The sequence below is a fragment of the Gracilinanus agilis genome, chromosome 2 (genome assembly GCF_016433145.1).
Source record: "Gracilinanus agilis isolate LMUSP501 chromosome 2, AgileGrace, whole genome shotgun sequence".
NCBI classification, from domain to species: Eukaryota; Metazoa; Chordata; class Mammalia; order Didelphimorphia; family Didelphidae; genus Gracilinanus; species Gracilinanus agilis.
The window spans coordinates 642,195,209-642,219,410 of NC_058131.1; the positions used below are offsets into that span (position 1 = coordinate 642,195,209).

The 24,202-nt window shown below is 34.5% G+C and overlaps 1 protein-coding gene across 1 annotated transcript in view; it reads left to right on the forward strand.

Moving 5' to 3' along the window:
• Positions 1-24,202, forward strand: part of BTAF1 (B-TFIID TATA-box binding protein associated factor 1) — a 123,215-nt gene that overhangs the window by 40,574 nt on the left and 58,439 nt on the right. The window contains exons 5-12 of the mRNA XM_044665674.1: positions 8,937-9,100; positions 11,258-11,394; positions 14,177-14,306; positions 17,143-17,211; positions 19,494-19,583; positions 20,449-20,544; positions 20,646-20,822; positions 23,869-24,009. Of these exons, the coding sequence (XP_044521609.1) occupies positions 8,937-9,100; positions 11,258-11,394; positions 14,177-14,306; positions 17,143-17,211; positions 19,494-19,583; positions 20,449-20,544; positions 20,646-20,822; positions 23,869-24,009 (1,004 nt within the window). The remainder of the gene's footprint in view (positions 1-8,936; positions 9,101-11,257; positions 11,395-14,176; positions 14,307-17,142; positions 17,212-19,493; positions 19,584-20,448; positions 20,545-20,645; positions 20,823-23,868; positions 24,010-24,202) is intronic.

Sequence of the window (24,202 nt, forward strand, 5' to 3'; positions counted from 1 at the left end):
GTTTATTTCAGAGTAACAACATGTTAAATTTTCATTTTATCAAAAAAAAAATCCTATTTTTTGTGCTATTTGGGGAAGGGCACTCGAGTAACTCAGAGAATTTTTTTTAAATGAATCAGTCAACAAGCATTTATTAAGCCCTTCTTATGTGGGGATAAGAAAACAAAAATGAAACAGTCCCTACCCACAAGGATCTTATATTCTTTTGAGAGGAACAACATGTTCATATATAAGTAGATAACAGAAAAGAAAGCACTTATAGGGTTGTATCAGAGGTGATGAAAGCTCAGCTAGGGATATCAGGAAGGATTTTGTGTAGACTGTAGCACTTGACCTAAGCTTTGAAATAAGCTAGCAATTCTAAGAGGCCTAAGGCAGAAATAAAAGAATTTGGGAAGGAGGGTGGAAAGGGAAAGATCAAAGATTTGTGCTTCCTGTATCATTAAGGATGCTGTTCAGAACATTTCTTATAAACTACAAAGTACTAAATTAAAACTTAAATATATTTGTAGCATACATATATATTTAAAATAAAAATATACTCATTTCTCTTACCCAGCAGTGTTTTACCATAGTAGATGCTAATTAAATATTTATTGAGATGACTTCCTTAAATCTCTTATCATGATCAGTTAAGAGAGGGAAGACATGAATAAGAGAAGAAAAAAAATCAGCAGGACAATGGGTAACTTTTGTATAATATTTTAAGATTCATATAGCACTTTACATTTATTTCATTTGATCCTCCGAATTAGGTGGGATAGAAATTGTTCCCCAAATTAAAATTTTTCTTATGTTCCTGATTATGCAACTCATTATTACCTTTTGTCCTCCTTGTGATCATCTCTTGAGTTCATGCCTTCCTACTCATCTGAATGTCAATTGCCCCAAGGAGTTCTGATTCTCCTTTTTATAAGGCAGGATAAGTGGTTTGTCTAAGCACCAAATCCTTACAGATTATCCTCATTTTAAGGTCTACATCTCTCATTACAGAATATTTTTCTTTTTTCTGTGGTAGTATTCTTTAGTGAGTCCCCCTTTCACTAGTGAAAAAAGATTTCCTCTTTCCCCACCTTTTCTAATTACTTCTAAATTCCTTTAATTGTTAACTTTTGACTTGTTTAGGATATGTCATATATTCCCTGTTATCATCTTCTTCCCCTTTTATGCATTCTTTTCCCATTATACAAGTTAGTCCCACAAAAAAATTGATAAATGTTTCATCATTTCTATTTGTTTGACTTCTACTTTCATCCATGTCTCTTTATGTACTTTTAGAAAGAAATCTCTTAATGGGCTCTTTGTAGTTTTTGTTACTAGCTTCATAGATTTCTTTCTTTTTTCCTTTTTGTCCTAGGGTAGCTTATTTCATTATCTATGCCTTCCTTGATTGCTATATTTGTTTTCCTTTCCTGTATTTTGTTTAGGGTGTTTTAAACAAATACTTTGTTCAGTTCTTATTTTCTTTGTAGAACTGCTTCAAATTATTCTTTATTTAATGTCTCTCTTTTTTCATAAGTAACTAGACTTTGGCTTCAGGTTATGTCACCTTGTGTTGCATCTTAATGGTTCTTCACTTTCTATGACTGGAGTATATCATCTACATCTCTGAGATTTGTTGATATTTCTTCTGGCAACCTTCATTCCAATTTTTGATTTATCCAGCTTGGCATTTTGCACAATGTATACTGCATATAAGTTAAATAAATAAGGTGACAATATGTAGCCTTATTGTACTCCTTTTACAGTCTTAAACTGATCAGTTGTTCCATGTTTGGTTTTAACTGTTGCTTCTTGTCCAGTATATAAATTCCTCAGGAGACAAGTAAGGTGATCCACTAATTCCACCTCTGACTACTTGGCATATTTTGTTGTGATCCACACAGTTACAGGCTTTAGTATAGTAAACAAAGCAGAAGGAAATGGTCTGGATTTCCCTTGCTTTTTCCATAATCCAGAGAATGTTAGTCTTTAGTTCTTCTGCTTTGAAAACCAGTCTGCTCTTCAGTTAATTAATTCTCAGTTCACATATTGCTGGAGCCTTGCATGCAGATTTTTAAGTGTACCCTTGCTTGTGTGTGAAATGAGTGCAATTTAGTAATTTGAACATTTGTTGGCATTGCCTTTCTTTAGAATTGAGATGTAAACTGATATTTTCCAATCCAGTGGCCACTGTCGAGTTTTCTGGCATACTGTGTGGCACTTTACTAATATCATCTTTTAGGATTTTAAATAGCTCAGCTGGAATTCTGTCACTTCCACCAGTGTTATTCTTAGCAATGCTTCCTAAGGCCCACTTGATTTCTTCACTCTCCAGGATATCTGGCTCTAGATAAGTAAGCATGCTATCATGGTTATCAGTGATGTTAAGTTCTTTCTTTTTTCTTTTTTTTTTTTAACCTAGGCAGGAACCTTTATTTATTTTTTTTTTCAGTTTCTCAATGCCCTTTTTATTTATTTATTTTTAGAAAAATTTTCCATGGTTACATATGTCATGTTTTTACTTTCCCCTTCACCCCCTCAACCCCCCCCCCCTCCGCTGTAGCTAATTCGCATTTCCACTGGTTTTATTATGTGTGGTTAGTCAAGACTTATTTATACATTATTGATAGTTACATGGGTGTGGTCTTTTCAGGTCTACATCCCCAATCATGTCCTCATCAACCCAAATGTCCAAGCAGTTGTTTTTCTTCTCTGTTTCTACTCCTGTAGTTCTTCCTCTGAATGTGGGTAGTGTTCCTTTCCATAAATTCCTCAGAATTGTCTTGGGTCATTGCATTGCTGCTAGTACAGATGTCCATTACATTCGATTTTACCACAGTATATCAGTCTCTGTGTACAATGTTCTTCTGGCTCTGCTCCTTTCACTCTGCATCAATTCCTGGAGGTCTTTCCAGTTCATATGGAATTCCTCCAGTTCATTATTCCTTTGAGCACAATAGTATTCCAACACCAACAGATGCCATAAATATTGTTAATTTTTGCAAGAAATGTTCCCTTGAGATCTCTAATCTATTGTTTTCTTCTATTTCTTTGCATTGTTCATTTCAGAGAACCTTTCAGCAAACCAAAAACTAATTGGAAATTAAATAATATGATTCTCAAATAATTTAGTGAAAGAACAAATCACAGAAACAATTAATAATTTCATTGAAGATAATGACAATGATGAGACATCTTACCCAAACTTATGGGATGCAGCCAAAGCAATTCTAAGGGGAAAATTGATAGCACTGAGTGCATATATTAACAAATTAGGGAGGGCAGAGAATAATGAATTGGGTATGCAACTTAAAAACTAGAAAATGAACAAATTAAAAACCCCTCAGATGAAAACTAAATTAGAAATACTAAAAATCAAAGGAGAAATTAATAAAGTCGAAAGTAAAAGAACTGTTGAATTAATAAATAAGAGTAGAAGCTGGTATTTTGAAAAAACAGATAAAATGGACAAAGTACTGGTTAATCTAATTAAAAAAGGGAAAGAAGAAAACCAAATTAATAGTATCAAAGATGAAAAAGGAAACCTCACCTCTAATGAAGAGGAAGTTAAGGCAATCATTAAAAACTATTTTGCCCAATTATATAGCAATAAATTTAGTAATCTAGGTGATATGGATGAATATTTGCAAAAATATAAATTGCCTAGATTAACAGCAGAAGAAATAGAATACTTAAATAATCCAATATCAGAAAAAGAAATTGAACAGGCTATTAAAGAACTCCCTAAGAAAAAATTTCCAGGGCCTTCACAAGTGAATTCTATCAAACATTCAAAGAACAATCCCAATACCATACAAATTATTTGATATAATAAGCAAAGAAGGAGTCTTACCAAACTCCTTTTATGACACAAATATGGCACTGATTCCAAAGCCAGGCAGATCAAAAACAGAGAAAGAAAATTACAGACCAATCTCCTTAATGAATGTAGATGCAAAAATCTTAAATAGAATATTAGCAAAGAGACTCCAGCAAGTAATTAAGAAGGTCATCCACCATGATCAGGTGGGATTTATACCAGGAATGCAAGGATGGTTCAACATTAGGATAACCATCCACATAATTGACCATATCAACAATCTAACAAACAAAAATCACATGATTATCTCAATAGATGCTGAAAAAGCCTTTGACAAAATACAACATCCATTCCTATTGAAAACACTGGAAAGTATAGGAATAGAAGGTCCTTTCCTAAAAATAATAAACAGTATATATCTAAAACCATCAACAAGCATCATATGCAATAGGGATAAATTAGAAGCCTTCCCAATAAGATCAGGAGTGAAACAAGGATGCCCATTATCACCTCTTTTATTTAACATTGTACTAGAAACCCTAGCAGTAGCAATTAGAGAAGAAAAAGAAATCGAAGGTATTAAAATAGGCAAAGAGGAGACTAAGCTATCACTCTTTGCAGATGATATGATGGTCTACTTAAAAAATCCTAGAGAATCAACTAAAAAGCTAGTAGAAATGATCAACTTTAGCAAAGTTGCAGGATACAAAATAAATCACATAAATCATCAGCATTTCTATATATTTCCAACACATCACAGCAGCAAGAGGTAGAAAGAGAAACACCATTTAAAATCACCCTAGACAAAATAAAATACTTAGGAATCTATCTACCAAAACAAATACAGGAATTATACGAATATAACTACATAACACTTTCCAAAAAAGTAAAACTAGATCTAAACAATTGGAAAAACATTGAGTGCTCATGGGTAGGATGAACTAACATAATAAAAATGACCATTCTACCCAAATTAATTTACTTATTTAGTGCCATACCTATCAAACTACCAAAAACCTTTTTTACTACATTAAGTTCTTTCTTATATAGTTCTTCTGTACGTTCTTACCACCTCTTCTTAATTTCTTCTGCTTCTGTTAAGTCTTCAACGTTTTTTCCTTTTACCATGTTAATTTTTGCATGAAATGTTCCTTTGAGATCTCTAATCTATTGTTTTCTTCTATTTCTTTGCATCGTTCATTTCAGAGAACCTTATCTTTTCTTGCTATTTTCTGGAATTCTTTATTCAATTGGGTATATCTTTTCATTTTTTCCTTTACCTTTCACTTTCCTTTTTTCCACAGCTATTTGTAAAACTTCATCAGACAGCCATTTTGCTTTCTTGCTCTTCTTTTTCTTTGGGATATTTTTGGTGTTGTCTCCTATACAATATTGTGAACCTCTATCCATAGTTCTTCAGGTACTGTCTGCTATATCTAATACCTTACATCTATATATCACTTCTACTTCATATACATAAGGGATGTTATTTGTATTATACCTATACAATCTGATGATTTTCCCTACTTCGATTTAAGTTTGAATTTTGCAATAAGAAATTCATGATCTGAGCCACAGTCAACTGCAACTCTTGTTTTAACTGACTGTATAAAGCTTTCTCACCTTTGGCTGAAAAGTATATAATCAATATGGTTTTATTAATCTCTGCTTTGCTTCAATTGTTCTCCAAAGCCAAACTTGCTTATTATTCCAATTATCTTGTAATTTCCTGCTTTAACATTCTAATCCCCTATGATAAACACGACATCCTTTTTTGGGGTATTGTTTCTAGAAGATGTTGTAGGTCTTCATAGAACTGGTCATTAATGGTTGGAAGATAGATTTTTGATTTTGAACAGTTGGCCTTTGATTCAAACAAATATTCTGTAGTTTTTGTGATTATGCCCCAGAACTGCTTTTCTGTCTTTTTTTTTAACTATGACGACTTTCTCTATTTCTTCTATAAGATATGTGCCCACAGTAGTATATGTAACAAACACCTGATTTAAATTCACCCTTTTCTGTTCATCTAAGTTCGCAGTATAGAAATTGTTTTTCTTTTGTTATTGCTTTTTGTTTCTTTTCCTACAAATTATTCTTCTGTATATTTGAATTCTCAATCAATTCCCTCTTTTGTTCTTTGATGACTTTTGCCAATAGAGATTAACGTTTTTCTTAATTATTCTGTTGATTATTTCTGCCTTGCAGGCCATCAGTTCTGCCTTAGCAGTTCTTATTTCTCTTTTAAACCATTCAGGAACATCCCACTGTGATTCATGCTGTGTTAAGAATTAACTGGGTCTTCTGCCTCATCAATTGTTGATTTATTTTCCTTTGTCTTATAGTATTCATAGATACATGGACTCACTCACTTGATCTGGAGACCATATTTCCTTCTTTTGTCAATATTTTCTCTCTTGGTTTATCTGCTTGTGCTCAAGGTCTTTCGGTGAGTGTTCTTCCTCCTGAAACCTTTAGCAATTTTAATCTTTTCCTGTTATATTCTCCTGTTTCTGACTTTCTGACTCCGCCTTTGAATGCATTTTCCCCAGGTGTTGGCCCTTAAAACTGTCCTCACCTTGTTCCATGGTGGGCAGTTCATAGTTCTCTGACCCAGGAGACTTTTGTGAGGATAAAATTGACTACAGTCCCCTTTGTTTTTGCCAGTCCCCTTTGTTTCAGGTCTGGTGGAACCAAACACAGTCTTGTGCCCTGCCTTAGTTCCCTTTATTTCTTAGTTCTCTGGCTAAATATTGTTCTAGCACAAAGTGCTGCCAACATGCTGCTATTCTGGCCAGAGCACACTTCTAGCTTTTGATTTTCCACTCATGGTGGGGTAATGTCAGAAGGGAGTAGGTTGGAAATGAGAGTTAAGTTCTGTTGGAAGCTCATGTGTCTATTTATGCTCCCCTGCCCAATCATGAAAGCCATTGGGGGAAGGGATGCTGAGTAGGCAAGTTGGGGAATAATCTTTCTTCTTAGCCATTAGTTTATTTTTTATTTTTATTTTAAAATATTTTTCCATGATTTCCATGATTCATTTTATTTCCCTCCCCCCATAGCTATTGGTTTATTGCATTTTTACCTTGTTAATTTTCTTTTTTAAACCAGGCAGGCAAGTGATACTCCGTCATTAGGAGGCATTATTACAGTCAGTAGGGCCTGGAACGACCTAAATTCAAATCTGGTCTCAGACGAGTGCTTTACTAGTTTTATTATCAGTTAAATCACAACCTCTGTTTGCTTCAGTTTTCTCAACATTATTTTATTTATTGATTCATTCCCAGTTACATGTAATAACAATTTTTAACATTCATTTTCTAAAATTTTGAGACCTAAATTCTCCTTCCCACCTTCCTCAAAAGGTAAACAGTTTTAATATAGGTTATACAGGTGTGATCATCAAGACAAATCTGTATTAGTCATGTTGTAGTTTCCTCAACTTTAAAATGGGTATAGTAGCACCTACCAACCAAACAAAAGTTGTTATAAAGATCAAATGAGGTAATATTTCTTTTTTTAAAAAGCTTTTAGTACAGTACTTTGCACATTTATTGTTTTTCAGTCATATCTGACTCTTTGGACTCCCATTTGGGGTTTTCTTGGCAAAAGTAAAAGTGGTTTGTCATTTTCTTCTCCAGCTCATATTACAGATGAGGAAATGGAGGCAAACAGGGTAAAATGACTTGGCCAGGGTCACAGAACTAATAATTGTCTGAGGCCAGATTTGAGCTCATGAAGATGAGTATTCCATGATTTCAAGCCTGGGGCTCTATCTGTACCTCCTAACCAATAACATTTTTTAAAAGCTTTTAGCATAATGCATGGTACATAATAGGTATTGTATCAATGCTCATCTTCTTCCCTTCCCTCAGGTTTTCTCAACTTGTCATCCAAACACTTAATAAAGAAAGGGTTATATCAACTTGGATGTAAAAAAAAATACAACTTTATTTTCATTAACTGTAGTGAAATTTAACATTTTCCCCCTATTGTGAATATAGGCAAAAATCGTGGTATTATTAGGTTTCATCAGAGGATCCATAATAAAATAAAATAGAAGAAAGTTAACACTGGAAAGCCAGAATTAGGATACCTCAAATGAAAAACTATGTTAGTTAACAAAATTTCTTTTATCCATAAGGCAAAGGGAATAGAAAAAGAAGTATGAATTTTTTTTATTTCAAAGAAAATTATAATATTTTTGTATAAATTGATATGCCTTGTTTCCTTAGTATTAAGAACCCTTTGCTAGAAATCTATACCTTGCAGTGATGTGTAGCAGTTTTTACTATTTCTTTACATAACCTACATCGATCACTAAATCTAGGCTCCTTTCAAGATAACCTATCTTTAATTTCTAGTCACCATGATCTTTGGTCCAGAACACCATCACAAATCTACCTGTTTCCACACAAACAAATTTAGATGGTTCAGGCATTTGTCTAACAAATCATTGGCTGAATTCATGTTGATGTCACCCACAGATGGCCATTTTATTCCATTCTTAGTTATTATTTCATAGGTTCCAGAGATGTACCACATTTGGATACATTAAAAAAAATCCAATGGCATACCTATCACCAGCTTTTCTGTTGCTTGGTAAAGTGGTTTTATTCATTCCAAAAATATTTCTGTAGGGTTGTTTTTTGTTTTTTAACTCATTTATCATATCTGTCAATCCTTTTCTTTTCTTTTTTTTTTTTTTGGTGAAGTATTCAACTTTCTATAGCTACTTTTGAGTAATTGACTCTGTGTTTCTTTGATTTTAAATAGATTTTTGTAAGAATAGTTTCCAATTCTAGTATGATCCATTTTAGAATTCCAAAGTACAATTTATGATAATACATAGGATTTCAAAAATTATTTTTAAAGTTAGTCTTGTTTTCATCTTTTTCAATGAGAAAAAAACCTTTTCTTGAGTATTTTCATCAGAGAAAAAATATGGAAGTACTTCAATAACAAATGGATTCAAGTATTAAGCTTAATATATTCAATCACTGTGACAGAACTTATTTTATAAAAAGATGTTCACCATAACAGTATTTGTTGTTACGAAATGACTTGTATAAATTCAGCACTTTTATTAGAATACTTTTTAACCAATTGAAACAAATTATTTTGCCATTTAAAGGGGAAGTGGACCCTAAAGAGAGAATAGCTCGCCAGCGCAAACTGTTACAGAAGAAACTTGGCCTTGATATGGGAGCAGCAATTGGAATGAATACTGAAGAACTCTTTAATGATGAAGATCTGGACTACAGCCCTGCTTCAGCCTCCCTTGTAAACAAACAACCTGTAGGTAAAACCTCGGGCTGTTTGATTACAAGGAATATTACAGTGGGTTTGCTTCATTTGTGATTCTGCCATTGAAAATCATAGTATTTTATTATAATGTTGTACTCAGTTCATCATTGTTGCCATCACAATTTATCTTCATAAATTACATTTTGCCAAACTCCTAGGCTTGTTGACCTGGGCTAATTTATCATTTTTTTTTGCTTTGTTTTTCTCTATTGATGGTGCTTAATGGGAACCTATTTGTGATAGGAGGCTTTATTTTCTATCCTTTGCTGTCCTATTAAAATATATTTTCCAGGTAGGTAGAAGAAGACAAAGCTTCTCGATAGGGAGATGTGAGGAATCAGGATAGTTCTTCGTGTTTAATGACGCTTTGTTTTAGCAATAGATTTGGAATCCGTAGACCTAGATTTGAATCTTGAGTTTTGTCACTGACTAGCTGTGTGACCTTCAGGTCATTTCTCCTCTTTTGGCTTGTATATCTATCAGTAAAATAAGAGAGGGTAAACCAATTGATTTCAAAGGTCTTTTCCAGTTCTAACATTTTGTAAATTTATGACAGTATTTAGAAGCTTTGAAATCATTGCAAATCTTAATATTAGATATTACTCTTGGCTTGAATAGAGAGAAATTTCAGTAGATTTGGATCAAGACTTCTTCCAACTTGGGGTATCTCAGAAAAAAAGGAATAATGAGATGGAATAAGTAGAGAAAATGGTAGGATAAGAAAAAGTAAACACAAAACCAAAAAACAGAAAGCAAGAATATTAGGGAAAGAATTTAAGAGACATAGAAAAATAAAAGAGCAGTAGTAAGTAAGGAGGTAAAGGTATCAGAAAGTAGAAAATAATACAAGGATAAAGAATACCAGGATAAAGAAGGATATGAGAGGAAGAAATAAAGGGAGAAGAGGAACAAGAAATTATGAAAACAGAAACTTTGTAATATAATTGTAGTGTTGATAAATGAGAAGAAAAAGTGACCAACCTGAGGGAAATTAATAAGGAACCACATTGGAAATGTTTGATATGTGACAGAGATTGCATTATGGGAGCAGAGGGGAGCCTGTGCAGAGACTACAACTTCTGTTTTTCAGAATAGACAATCTCTCTGAATCTGATTCATTGGAACTTGTTTTTTGCAATTGGACACTCCTGACATTAACCTTCTTGGCTAAATCTAATGAGGGTTTCAGACTATTTCTAAAGTTATTTATGGAGATGGCGTTTTCTTTCAGAGGAGAACTTCCTTTCTGAAGTATTAACACATAAGTAGCTTGGCTAGAGAACATCAGGCTCAGTAGAATGCTGTTGGGAAGCTAGTAGAAATGTAATACTTTCCTAAACACATACCTTGTAGCTTTTGTGACATTGAGAACCTGTGGAGGGGGAATATGTACATGAGTCACTTAGATTCATAGAACTTAACAAATTCTTTATTCTAAATTCACTTTATAAGTCAAGGAACTAAAGGTTCGGAGATGCTAAGTGACTTTCCAGATAGTAACAAGTAATAGAGTCGGGGTTAGATTTTTTTTTTTAATTGTACATTGAAAACATTGGCTAGATTAACAATGGGAAAAGGGAGAGCTAAGAAGCCAACACAGGCTAGACAATTAACTGCTAAAATAATTCTATTATATTTCTAGTCACATTTCTCCTGATTGCATCATGATAGGTTAGAAAAAATAGTTAACTCCTTGTCATCATCATTGCTTATTCACTTCATTATTATCATATCTATTTTTTTTTAAACCCTTGTACTTCGGTGTATTGTCTCATAGGTGGAAGAGTGGTAAGGGTGGGCAATGGGGGTCAAGTGACTTGCCCAGGGTCACACAGCTGGGAAGTGGCTGAGGCCGGGTTTGAACCTAGGACCTCCTGTCTCTAGACCTGACTCTCACTCCACTGAGCTACCCAGCTGCCCCTCTATTTTGTTTTTCAAAAGTTAAGCCATTTATTTTCATAGTACAAATTTTGGGGGATGATCTGTCTATTTTGAAGTCTCTCTTCCCAGAAACCTTCCAAATGACTGTACTTTATGAAATATGCCAGACCTGTTCCAAAAGAAGGAATCTGACTCTGATTCTGAGAAGCTGAGAATTTCTGTTAAGTCCACAAGAAAATGAAACTCAGCAATTTTTAAATCTTTCAGGCTCTTCAAGCTGCTGAGTTGATTGACTCGGAATTTCGAGCTGGGATGAGCAACAGGCAAAAGAATAAAGCTAAAAGAATGGCAAAATTATTTGCAAAGCAGAGGTCCAAGGATGCAGTAGAAAGCAATGAAAAAAGGTAACAATCTCTTTCTGTTTGTTCATTTATAATTACAAAGGTAACTTGTTAAAATGTGGGCCAATATGTTTTACAATAAGTATAATTGATATAGCACTTTAAATGATGCCAAATGCTTTATATACATCTTCATTTGATCCTCACCGCTGTTATGAGGAAAGGAGCGAATGTGTGCAAAATCACCCATCTCTCCTTTCCTCATACCCCACAACCTTGGGATGTTAGGCAGATCTTACAAATTAGGCACTGAAACTTAAAGAGTTTAGAGGACTGGATTTTTTCTCCCAATAGAAGGTAAGGTGTAGACTTTTAGTCTACTTTGAGCCTGGCACACAGTAAGTGCTTAATAAGTGCTGATTGACTGATTATCCATTGTCACATAGGCAGCAAGTGTAAGGACTTAGGAGTTGAATCTTCATGATGCCATCTCAGTGTTTCTTCCACTGACCTACATTGCACTGTTTTGAAAACTTGCCATTAGTTGTGAAAGAAGTCACTGGGTTCCATTAAGAAAAGGAAGTTTCTCTACCTGACTTCTACCACCAAGAGTTTATAGAAGAAAGCAAATATTTAATTAATTCCATTATTCATTGATCATTATGGCAAATACTACTTCATAACATTTCATAGGCAAGCAATTTAAGTATTTGATACCCAGGATCCTAATGGCAGCAAACTTTATTTTAGTAATTTCTTTCTACTTTTTGAATAAAATTGGCTAAATATTTCATTTTTAAAGTGCCCGTTGAAAAGATTACATGATAAAAACTAGTAATCTAGACAAGGAGAATTTTACTTTGGATTTCTATAAGGTTTTTTTGTTTCAAGCAGTGAGAGTGCAATTTTGCATATATTTTCTAGGGTTATCACATATCTTTTGGAGACCTCTACAATAATTTTTCCCCCCAAATGGGAGCTAGAAGTATATTATTAACATTACCACCATCTTCAGGGTATTGTGCTGCTGCATATTTTTAATTTTTGCCATTTGGGGAGACTGAATGTGTACATTACTTGAATTCAGGATTTCTGGGCTGTAGGAGGGATAAAGTCAGTGAGCTGTCCAAATTGAGTCTGGCACTACAAATACATGAGCTCCTAGAAGCAGTACTTCCAGCCTCCTTAATGAGGGGAGAACTGGCCAACATCAGAACATTGGAGCATTAGGATTGAACCTCTTATTGGCTGATGCCAGCATAGATAGAAAGGCCTCATCTCAAACTAATAAGCAAATAACTCTACCCCCCTCCTCCTGTCCCTCTCTCCCCAAAGCTTTACCATCTTCTGTTTTAAGATTTTTCATTTTAAAATCTACTCCATCCCTTTTTTACAGCATAGTCATTTCCAGATATCAGAACCTGTTCTACCACACACACACTTTTTGGAACTTCCATTATAACGGAAGAACAGCTAAACAAAAACAGCCAATACTGTGACCCCCACCCCTCTGCCAGTAAGCTGATGGAGACATACATAAGTTTTTAATGTTTTTTCTGAATTTTCATATTCATTATTTCTTACTATACAGTCATATCCTTTACAGTTGTTAGCATTTATTTGATGCCCCTCCCCATATAGGAAGAAACACAACCACTACCACCACCCACCCCCGTTTCAGTTTCTTTGTGTAACACCTCATTAGCCTTCTTTTACCTTTAGGATAAAAAGAGTGCCAATTTTGAAATGGATATTAAGAAGTATGTGACTGGATTGTCTTTAGCTTTCAGCCTTGATTTTGCACAGTAACATGAGGCTAACAACATTAATTAGTTCAACAATTCCATTGTCAGTAACTTTTTAAACAAAATCCACTCATTGTTTATTTGTTTATTCACTAAGGTAGATTTTTAACCTACTCCTTTGCATTATTTTATTATAACCTAGTTTTTTTTTGTAGTACATATTTAAGAGTAGTAATGGAAGATTTTCTTAAAATAGTTTTCTAAGTCATTTTTAAAAAAAGTATCATTCTGAATTGAATTCTTATTTTATATTTTATTTTCTTATCAGCAACTACAGTTAAATATGCATTTAGATGCCACGTTTAAAGCACTTTAAATCTTGTCTTGCTCATTAGGATTTGACAGCCCAAAATAATGAATTATACATTGACCTTGACTAGTGATGGCAAACTTTTTAGAGACTGAGTGCCCAAACTGCAACCCTCAACACCACATGAGCTGCCCCCTTAGCCCAGATAGGAGAGGGAGGAAGTGCTCCCATTGGGCTGCTGGGCAGATGGGTAGGTCATGTAAGAAATGTCCTCAGGTGCTCATGGAGAGCAGGAGCCTGGCCCTGTGTCCCTCTGGCTTTCTAGTAATGAACTCTGATGAACTCTGTGCTAGGGTGACATTGCATGTACCCACAGAGAAGGCTGTGAGTGTTCTCTCTGGCACGTGTCATAGGTTTGCCACCACAAACCTAGGTTATCAGATTAGTTATTAAAGGGGATTGAGAATTTCAAAAACCCTTTCTCTAAGGAAATATCTTATCCCCATTTTAGTTACTGTAGTCTTTTTAGGAAAATAAAGACTCACAACCTGGTCGTAATCCATAAGAGTTCTTAGGAAAAAAAGACATTTTTAGTTATCTATTATGTGATAATTTATTAAATTTTTGTGAAATGAAATTTTGCTCTTAGCAGTACTTAAATATTTGATACCTTAGTATCATAATTGCAAGACATTGAGTATAATATTGGTAGGAAGGTTTGGTCAAATGATTACCTCATTTATCTACCCTTATATTACATCATTTTTTAAATGGTGGATTTTATTTTTAGCAATGATAGCACAGATGGGGAACCAGAAGAAAAAAGACGGAAGATAGCCAATGTTATTATTAATCAGCCTTCAACTGAGTCCAAGGTCTTGATTGATAATGTACCGGACAACTCTTTCTTATTTGAAGAGGTATGATTTTCCATGCATTAAGCAACTATTTTCTAAGTTGTTTCTTGCCTCAAATATTGTAATGTTTCTAGTAATATGCCAAAACCTAGAGAAGTGGTAGTGATCAGATCCTTTAAATTTGCATTAAAAAATACTTGGTAATCAGTTTTCCTAAAACATGTATTATTATTGTCCCATTCTATGCTTTTTTCTCTAGCAGACTGCCCCCTCTGTTATCCCTAGTCCCTCAGATAGCTTGTCTTTCCCTGCATACTGGTTCCTGTTGGCCACAAACATACCTATGTTTCCTTCATGCTCAGAAAAACCTTACTTGATGTTTCCATAACTGCTAATTGTAGTCTTTTTTCTTTTTCTTTCTTTCTTTCTTTCTTTCTTTTTTTTTTTTTTTTTTTTTTTTTTTTTTTTTTTTTTTTTTTTTTTTTTTTTTTTTTTGCCCTTTGTGGCTAAACTCCTTGAGAAAGGCCATATAAAATAGGTACCTCCATGTTTTTCTCTTCTTAACTCTTACAATCTGGCTTCCAACCATGTCATTCCACTGAAACTTTCACCAAAGTTACCCATGATCTCTTAATGCCAAATGGACTTTTCTCAGTTTTCATTCTTCTTGGCCTCTCTGTAGCCTTTGACACTATAGAGCACACTTTTTAGGATGCTACTCTCTAGTTGTTTTCCTCTTATTAGATGATTTCTTCTCAATCTTCTTTCCTGGATCCTCATTCAGGTCATGCCTACTAAACATGAGTGTCCTCAAGGTTCTGTCTGGGGCTCTCTTCTCCCTCTCTGCTATTTCACTTGTTGATCTCACCGGCTCTCATTGATTTAATTATCATTTCCATGATGATGATTCTCAAATCTACCTACCAAACTTTAATGTCTCTGCTGACCCCCCAGTGTCACATCTCCAGCTGCCTTGCAGACATCTCCAACTGGATATCTGATAGTCATCTCAACCCCAACATGTTCAAAACTGAATTCACCATCTTTCCTTCTAAGCTTTCCTCCTTTTCTTCCTTTCCTGTTACTAATTGTCAAGGGTATCACCATTTTCCCATTCCCCAGGCCCAAAAATTATATGAGAATTAGTATGTCATCCTCAACTCCTTATTTTCTCTCACCCCATACCTCCATCCACTCTGTTACCAAGGCCTGCTGATTTCACCTTTTTAACATCTCTCTAATCTCTCTCCCACCCTTCTCTGACACTAACATCTCTTTAGTATAGGTCAGGGGTCAGCAATCTTTTTGGCCGTGAGAGCCATAAACGCCACATTTTTTCAAATGTAATTTCGTGAGAGCCATACAGTGCAACAGCGCCTGAAAAAAAATTGACTTTATGACTCCTGCAGAAAGAGCCATATTTGGCCCTCAAAAGTGCCAGATATGGCTCAAGAGCTATATGTTGCCGACCCCTGGTATAGGTCCTCATCAACTCAGGCCTGGACTATTGCAGTTACCTGCTGGTGGGTCTTCTTCCTCAAATTTCTCCTTATTCCAATCCTTCCTGCTTTCAGCCACCAAAATGTTTTTCCTAAAGCACAGGTCTGACTATATCACCTTCATCCTCCCCACCATCACCAGTAAACTCTAATAACCTCTCTTACCTCTAGAATCAATTACAAAATACCCTGTTTGGCATTCAAAGCCTTTCATAAAAAAGGACTGTCCTTAACTTTCCAATGTTCTTGCAACCTCCCTCCCCCACCTCCCAAACTCTTTAATCCAGTGACATTAACTTCCTTGCCTTTCCCTGAATGAGCTAGTCCATCTCTTTGATTCTGGGCATTTTCAGTGGCTGTCCCCATGCCTCGAATGCTCTCCCTCTTGGTTTCCTTCAAGGCACAGCTAAAATCTTACCTTTTACAGGAAGCCTTTCTCAATCCCCTTTAATCCTAATGCTTTCCCTCTATTGATTATTTTTTTCTATTGATTATTTCTAATTTATCTTATAGTTTGTATATAGTTGTTTGCATATTATCTTCCCCATCAGACTGTTAGTTCTTTGAGGACAGGGACTGCCTTTTGCCTCCCTTTCATATCTCCATTGCTTAGGATGGCCCTGGCACATAGTAGACATCTAATTAATGTTTATTGTACATATGAAAAAACATTTTTAATGATTTTATTCAAGGATATTTTATTTTCTCAATTACATATAATAATAATTTTCTATATATATTTCCCAAAATTATAAGATCCAAATTGTTTTCCTCCTCTTCTTCCCCACTCTTGGATATGGTAAGCAATTTGAACTGTATTATCATGCAAAACATACTTCTATATTGATCATTGTAAGAGAATACTCATATAAAACCACCCCCCCCCAATAAAATCATAAATAAACAAATGTGAAAGATAGTATACTTTGTTCTGCAATTTGACTCTAACTGTTCTTTCTGTGGAGGTGGATAGCATTCTTTATCATAAGTTCTTCAGAATTGTCCCAGATTATTGCATTGCTGAAAATAGCTAAGTCTTTCACAGTTGATCATCATATGATATTGCTGTTACTATGTACAATGTTCTCCTGGTTCTGCTTATTTTGTTCTGCATCAGTTCATGTAGATCTTTCCAACTTTTTCTGAAATCATCCTGCTTATCATTTCTTATAGCACTGTAGTATTCCATCACAGTTTGTTCAGCTAGTCTCTAATTGATGGACATACCCTCTGTTTCCAGTTCTTTGCCACCACAAAAAGAGCTGCTATAAATATTTTTTTACAAGTAGGTCCTTTCCCCATATGAAAAAATTTTAAAGGTACATTTGCATTGTTGCCATAAAAGACTTGTTCTGGAATGTTTGTTTTGTTAATTTATCGTTTTCCCTCCCCTTATTTAGACAAATGAATGGCCTTTGGAAAGCTTTTGTGAAGAATTGTGTAATGATCTTTTTAATCCTTCTTGGGAGGTAAGATTTCATCTTTGCACTGCCACAATATTCTGCTAATGATGCAGTGATATAAACCAAAGCATCAGCTACTTGTTTTCTCCTCCTGGGAAAAATTCCCCATCCTCAGTAGTTGACTGTTTACAGTACTATCCTTGAATTCCTTTTCAACTTTTCATTGTTCTGCTGGTTTAGCCCATTGCCATAAGCTTCACAACTCTGTCATGTACTCTTTTTTTTTTTAAGCAACTTTTTAAAAAATTTGTTTTTATTGTGAATTTTAAGCCAGAGAGAGAGAGAGAGAGAGGAGAGAAGAGAGAAAGAGAGAGAGAGAGAGAGAGAGAGAGAGAGAGAGAGAGAGAGAGAGAGAGAGAGAGAGAGAGAGAAGGAAGACTTTAACATGCAAAGATCAAAGGGAAAGAAGATTCTGTAAAAATTTGAACTTGCATTACATATAGTTTATATATATATATATGTGTGTGTGTGTATATATACTTGCATTACATATAGTTTATATATACACACACACACACACACACACACACACACACACACATATATGAGCATATCATTTAACAGGGTAACAACAAAATTAACCTCTTTGTGTTTCCCATACACTTCTATGAACTAAAAAAATGTTTTATTGATGCTTTTTCCATGTTTGTTGCTACCACTAACCACCATTCTCTTCCTTGCCACCCAAGTAGAATGTACTCCCTTTAATTGCAGAGGGGGGAAAAAAAAACCAGTGACCATTTCTGATCATGTGTATTTCATTCTGTACTTCTAATCCATCCCATCTCTGTGAAGAGTTAGGTAGTATGTTTCATAGTTAATCTTTTAAAATCATGATTGTTATTTCTTTGGCCAGCACTCTTTTAGAGTGTTTCATTTTGGGTTTTTTTGGTGAGGGGGATGATTTATTGATATTTTTTGTTTTTGCATCATCTACATTTCCCACCAAAACCTCTCTCCCACATACCTTTCAGAGAGCTATGGAAAATAAAAAAGGAGAAAAAAAAGAGTTCAACAAAATAATACAGTGAAAAAAAAAATCTGAAATTAGGTGTAGTCTTCCACGTTCATAGTTCCAGACCTCTGCAAAGAAGGTGGAAATTTGGGGCCAAGTTTGGTCACTAGAACTTGGAAGCATTTAGTTCCAATTGTTCTTTCCACTTAAATTGTCATTATGTATGTTGTTTCCTTTGTTCTCCTGATTCCACTTTGCATCAGTTTGTGTGTCTTCCTGTACTTCTCTGTATTTGTCATATTCGTTTTTGTTTTTACCATTACAAGAATGTTTTCTTATAGTCTTGTCCCAAAGCTTATTTTATCATTCCTCATTGATGATATCTATCCATTTCCATACCTTCAGCAACAGTCTTCTGAGTTCAGGTCATTTCTCTCCTAAACTACAACATCCTCACTTCTTTTCCATTAGAGAGTCATTTTTGGCTTCTATTCTAGAAACACACTGATCTAGGCTGCCGCTATCTCACTGCTTTGTTAAGGATTTCTATTTAAAGATGTTCCAGTCTTCAACGAGGGATGCTAATAAGAGGGTGACAGGCCAATATCCTGTTTATCTATCATTCCTATGATAACTTCATGATTTAAAGGAGCTATTCAGGGCCCAAGTCTAGTTAGTTTTCTTTTTCAGTAAAGCCTCTTAATATAGCAGTTTAATCCTGAAGCCTCAATGAAACAATGACAATAAAATTTTGAGTATAGTTTGCTCTGGCACCTTTCGACTGACTAAATTTTGAGGTCTTCTTTGGTTGCCTGCAGTTTAAAAATTATTGGGCATTAGAAATTATAGAAATATTGTTACCTTTCTTCAACAGCTCTTCCTCCTTACCCTTCTTCACCTAGCAGTGAGCTGCTTCTTCTTCTTTTTCTTCCTCCTCTTCTTTTTTCTTAAAGGAGGAATGGACAAGTGGTATTTATCTCAGAAGTATTACAGATTTGAGAGATGGAAAGACCTTTAGGGTTTATCAAGTCCAAGTCTTATTTTATAGGTGAGGAAATTGAGACCCAGAAGAATGGCATAATTTTTCCAAGGTCACATTAACAGCAAGCTGTAATCCAGATGCATGTAACTTGGAGTCCAACATTGTTTCCTCTGTAACATGTTGTCAAGACATGTTATCTAGAATTTTATCCCAAAAAGGCACATTATTTTTAAATTGTCATATGGCAAACTTTAGTTTCTTGGATAGCAAAATAATTTTTCTTATTGAAAAGAAGCTAAACAAAAAAACTTAAATATTAAAACTAACATCATCTAACATTAATACTTTTAGGTTCGACATGGTGCAGGTACTGGACTTAGGGAAATTCTCAAAGCTCATGGGAAAAGTGGTGGTAAAATAGGAGATAGCACTTTAGAGGAGGTAAGTATATTGGAATGATAATATTTAACAAACCTTCATTTATCAACCTGTCCTACTAAGGAGGATAAATGCTCAAAATGAGAACCAAAGGGAAAGGAATGAGAGAAAAGAGTGAAACATGCAGGTAGAGAGGGACAACATGAAAAACAAAAATAAGAAGGGTAAAAGAGTGATGACAAAGGGAAAGAAGACCGATAAATGAGACATTAAATTAGTCATTCCCAAAGTGGGTGCTACCGCCCCCTGGTGGATGCTGCAGCGATCCAGGGTCCAGGGGGGGCGGTGATGGCCAAAGGTGCATTTATCTTTCTTATTAATTGCTATTAAAATTTAAAAAAAAATAATTTCCAGGGGGCTAAGTAATATTTTTTCTGGAAAGGGGGTGGTAGGCCAAAAAAATTTGGGAACCACTGCATTAAATGGTCATGATACAGAATTTAAGTACTAAGAATTTGAGTGAATACTAGTAGGCTGAGGAGTGTCTTGAAAAGATGGTGACTAGAAGAAAGATGATTGGTGGGAAGAGAGTTTGTAAATAGTATAGAATGTGGATTGGTGACATATGTAATTAATCCTCAGCCTGACCTTATGAAGCCAGTTTCTTAGTGTGTGCAAATGATTTAACTGGCTATTTGAATCAAACTAATCAACAAAATAGGCTATGATTTATGATGGCAAAGAGATTTAATTCATGTCATTATTTTTGGCTAATGTTTATATAGTTAAAATGACCTCCTTGGTCTGGATTTTCCTCTTTTATTTGTGTGCCATTTGATTGTTAATTTGAGTTCATTTTTTCCTCCATAAAAAGAATATTTGAAATGGTATTTGTTGGTGACATTTAATAGTGATTTTGTTTTTCCAGATGATCCAGCAGCATCAAGATTGGCTGGAAGATTTGGCTATTAGACTCCTTTGTGTTTTTGCATTAGATAGATTTGGTGACTTTGTTTCAGATGAAGTAAGTTTCTCACTTAAGGGATCCTTTGTTGAATTAAATTCTAATTTTTTTGCATAATGTATCTGGTGCCAATTTTGAACTTTTTTCCTTTCTACTTCTAGGTTGTAGCACCAGTTCGTGAAACTTGCGCTCAAACTTTAGGTGTTGTTTTAAAACACATGAACGAAACAGGAGTTCATAAAACTGTGGATGTACTCCTTAAATTGCTTACACAAGAACAGTGGGAAGTGAGACATGGTGGCCTGTTAGGAATAAAATATGTTTTAGCAGTTCGTCAGGTAAACACTTCAGAATCTGTATCTTGCGTATAAATGAAGACATTTCTCTATTTCAAATATTGTAGTATACCTCTGAATTAATAGGTCATAGGCAAACTGATCACTCAGTCCAGAATTGGGTAAATAAATCAGGAATTGAAGGGCTCATCTTTGACACTCTTGAGTAGAGGTTGTTAGACACACACTCAAGATAGGGATTTCAGCCAGATATCAAAAGTTAATTAAAATCTTAGCTCTGGAAGGGATCTTAGAGACTACCTAGTTTATTTCTTTCAATTAGAAAGTTTTCTTGGAAGAAGGGATTATGTCTTTGAGTTTATTTTATCCCACATAAAATCTACTGAGTACAATCTCAGACTCAAAATAATACCCAATACAGTCTTTTCTTGACTCGGCATTCTTTGTTATTGTGAAAGGATTATAGTTGTATCTATCATTTGTCCCAAGTATAAGCCACACTACTAAAATAAAATCCCTTTGATTGGAAAAAAATTAGTCATGTCCTTCCAAATAATTATATGTAATATGAATAATTAAACATATTTAAGGCTAAAGACTCTTTACAAATTGCTTCAATTCAACTATAATTATTTCATTTTTGTTATCCTGCTTTACTTAAGACAGATGTGTGGAAGGAACTATTTTTTCTAAAGTGCGCACATAAATGTTGCATACATTTTAATTATGTTTTTAAATCACCTATATTTCCCAATGTTTTCCCTTCTACTCTTTGTCACTGCCAGTCTTTATAATAAAAAAAGAAAAAACCCAGCTCAGCAAAACTAATTAACATCACAAATCTGACATATGCAGTGTTCCACATAGTCTCCCACCTTTGCTAGCATAGTTTTTATATATCCCTTTATATTTTTTAAATCATTTTCAGATATGTTATACAATCTTCACAAATCTGTGATATCATAAGGGCAGATAGTATTATTTGTATTTTATAAATAGTGAAACTGAGGTTAAAAAAATTGAAGTACCCATAGTCACAAAACTAATATCAGAGCTTAGAATTAGAAATGTGGTCTCTTGACTCCTTTTTGTTTATTCAAACTTGTGTAAAGATGATGATAATATTGCTGTTGGCATTATCTTCAAATAATATGAATTGATAAATTCATGAACTATTCACTTATTGACATTTCTCAACTTACAAATGAATGGGTTATGCTATGAAATGAGAACACATTTTTGCATTGGAAAATAGCCATCATAGGTTCCTAGACCAACTTCAGAAAGTTAATTTACGTTATAATATAGTTGAAATGCAACACTATTATAGTTAAAATGGGTACTTCTCATGCTCTGTAAAGTGGTTGGATTTCCAGCTTGGAAGGGAGAAGACAGTGAAGAATGAGAACTAAAAATAAAACAAGGGAATAAGAATTTACATTAAGGCCTAGATCAGGGGTTGTCAACGTATGGCTCTTTCTGCAGGAGCCATAAAGTCAATTTTTTTTCAGGTGCTGTTACAGGAGCGCACACTGTGAGCACTGTACGGCTCTCATGAAATTACATTTTAAAAAATGTGGCGTTTATAGCTCTCACGGCCAAAAAGGTTGCCGACCCCTGGCCTAGATGAACAAGGAGGAAAGGGGGAAAGAACAAGGTTGATTTGTGATTTAGTACATGAGGAACATTGATACCATTGATCTGCCTATTATTACTCCTTCCTTTTTCCCCACTCCCCCACTGCTTGGAATAGAATTATATTAAATTATTAAGGAAATCTGGCCCTTCGATGTGTGTATGTAATTTACTTTTCTAAATATAATTCTGGGAAGTAAGGTAAATGATGAGAATATTGTTGAAAGTACCTTTGAAAGAATAATATAAGCTATACCTTGTGGAGGCTAATATTAAGAGTCATTAAAACAAATTTTGGTTTTGGTTAAATCATATTTTATGCCACCACTTTTCCATCTAATCAGCATGTGAATTAAATGGTCCAGAAATTTACTTATGAGTATTTCAGTGAATAAAGACTCAATGATATTTTTGAGCCCCTATTGGGTTCTCAATATTAATTAGTATTTTAGATTACATTGGAATACTATATAATTCTCAATTTTTACATTCATCTTTCAATTTGAATCAGCTAATTATATTCTTGTTTTAGATACTTAGCAATTTTTCTTCTGTATTCTCTTATGTGTTTATTTTAATATAAATATCACAACTCCAACAGAATGGAGAAAATGATGCAAAAGAACTCAAGTATAATAAAGTATATAGTAGGAGCCTAATTATTTTCAGACATTATGTAAAAACTCTCTCCTTGGAACTCCTACTACACTTTCATGTTTCTCATTTTCTTTCAATCTGTATTATACTTAACCACATAGCCCTCCAGTCATGGACTGCACCTATACCCTAAAATGAGATCTCTTTCCAAGGGGAAAAAAAATAAATAGACATTAAAAGATAATTACACATTTGGCTCTTATACATTTGTGCATGTATATATCCATATGTGTGTATACACCCATATAGACACATAAATTTATATTTCTTTCAATTATAGTTGCTTTATAAATTTTTATTATAATTGCTCAACTTTTTCACATGCATTGCCAAACTTTGCCTTCAGCTTAATTGTATTAAAGTTTTTCATTTTTTGAAAATACAAACTGTTTCAAAAAAAACATTCAGGGCAGCTGGGTAGCTCAGTGGATTGAGAGCCAGGCCTAGAGACGGGAGGTCCTAGGTTCAAATACGGCCTCAGACACTTCCCAGCTGTGTGACCCTGGGCAAGTCACTTGACCCCCATTGCCTACCCTTACCACTCTTCCACCTATAAGTCAATACACAGAAGTTAAGGGTTTAAAAAAAAATTTTTTTTTTAAATTAAAATTAAAAAAAAAAAACATTCAAAGATCTTACATATTCCCCTTCCTGGATACAATTTCCTTGAGGGCCAGGTCCTTGTATTATTATTAATCTTGATGTATCTCTTAGTGTTTTACATAGCAAGTATTAAGAAATGTTACTGAATGAATTACTTCAAGAATAAAATCACTTTTGATACATAATTTTGCAGGATGTAATTAAAACTTTATTGCCTAAAGTTTTAACTAAAATAATTGAAGGACTCCAAGACCTTGATGATGATGTCAGGGCTGTTGCCGCAGCATCCTTAGTACCCGTGGTGGATAGTCTTGTCCATCTTCAATCACAAAAGGTAAATTATAATATTTCTGCATTTTCTTTCCGAAGAGTTAATTTAGAGCAGTGATAGCAAAGCTTTTATAGATAGTGCTGCGCCCTATTCCCATCTCACCGCCCCAGATCAAGTGCTGTGCCACTCTTCTCACTCCCTCCCTCCTTCCGCTCCCATTGAGTGTCAGGTGTGCCCTGTGTTTCCCCCCTCTTAC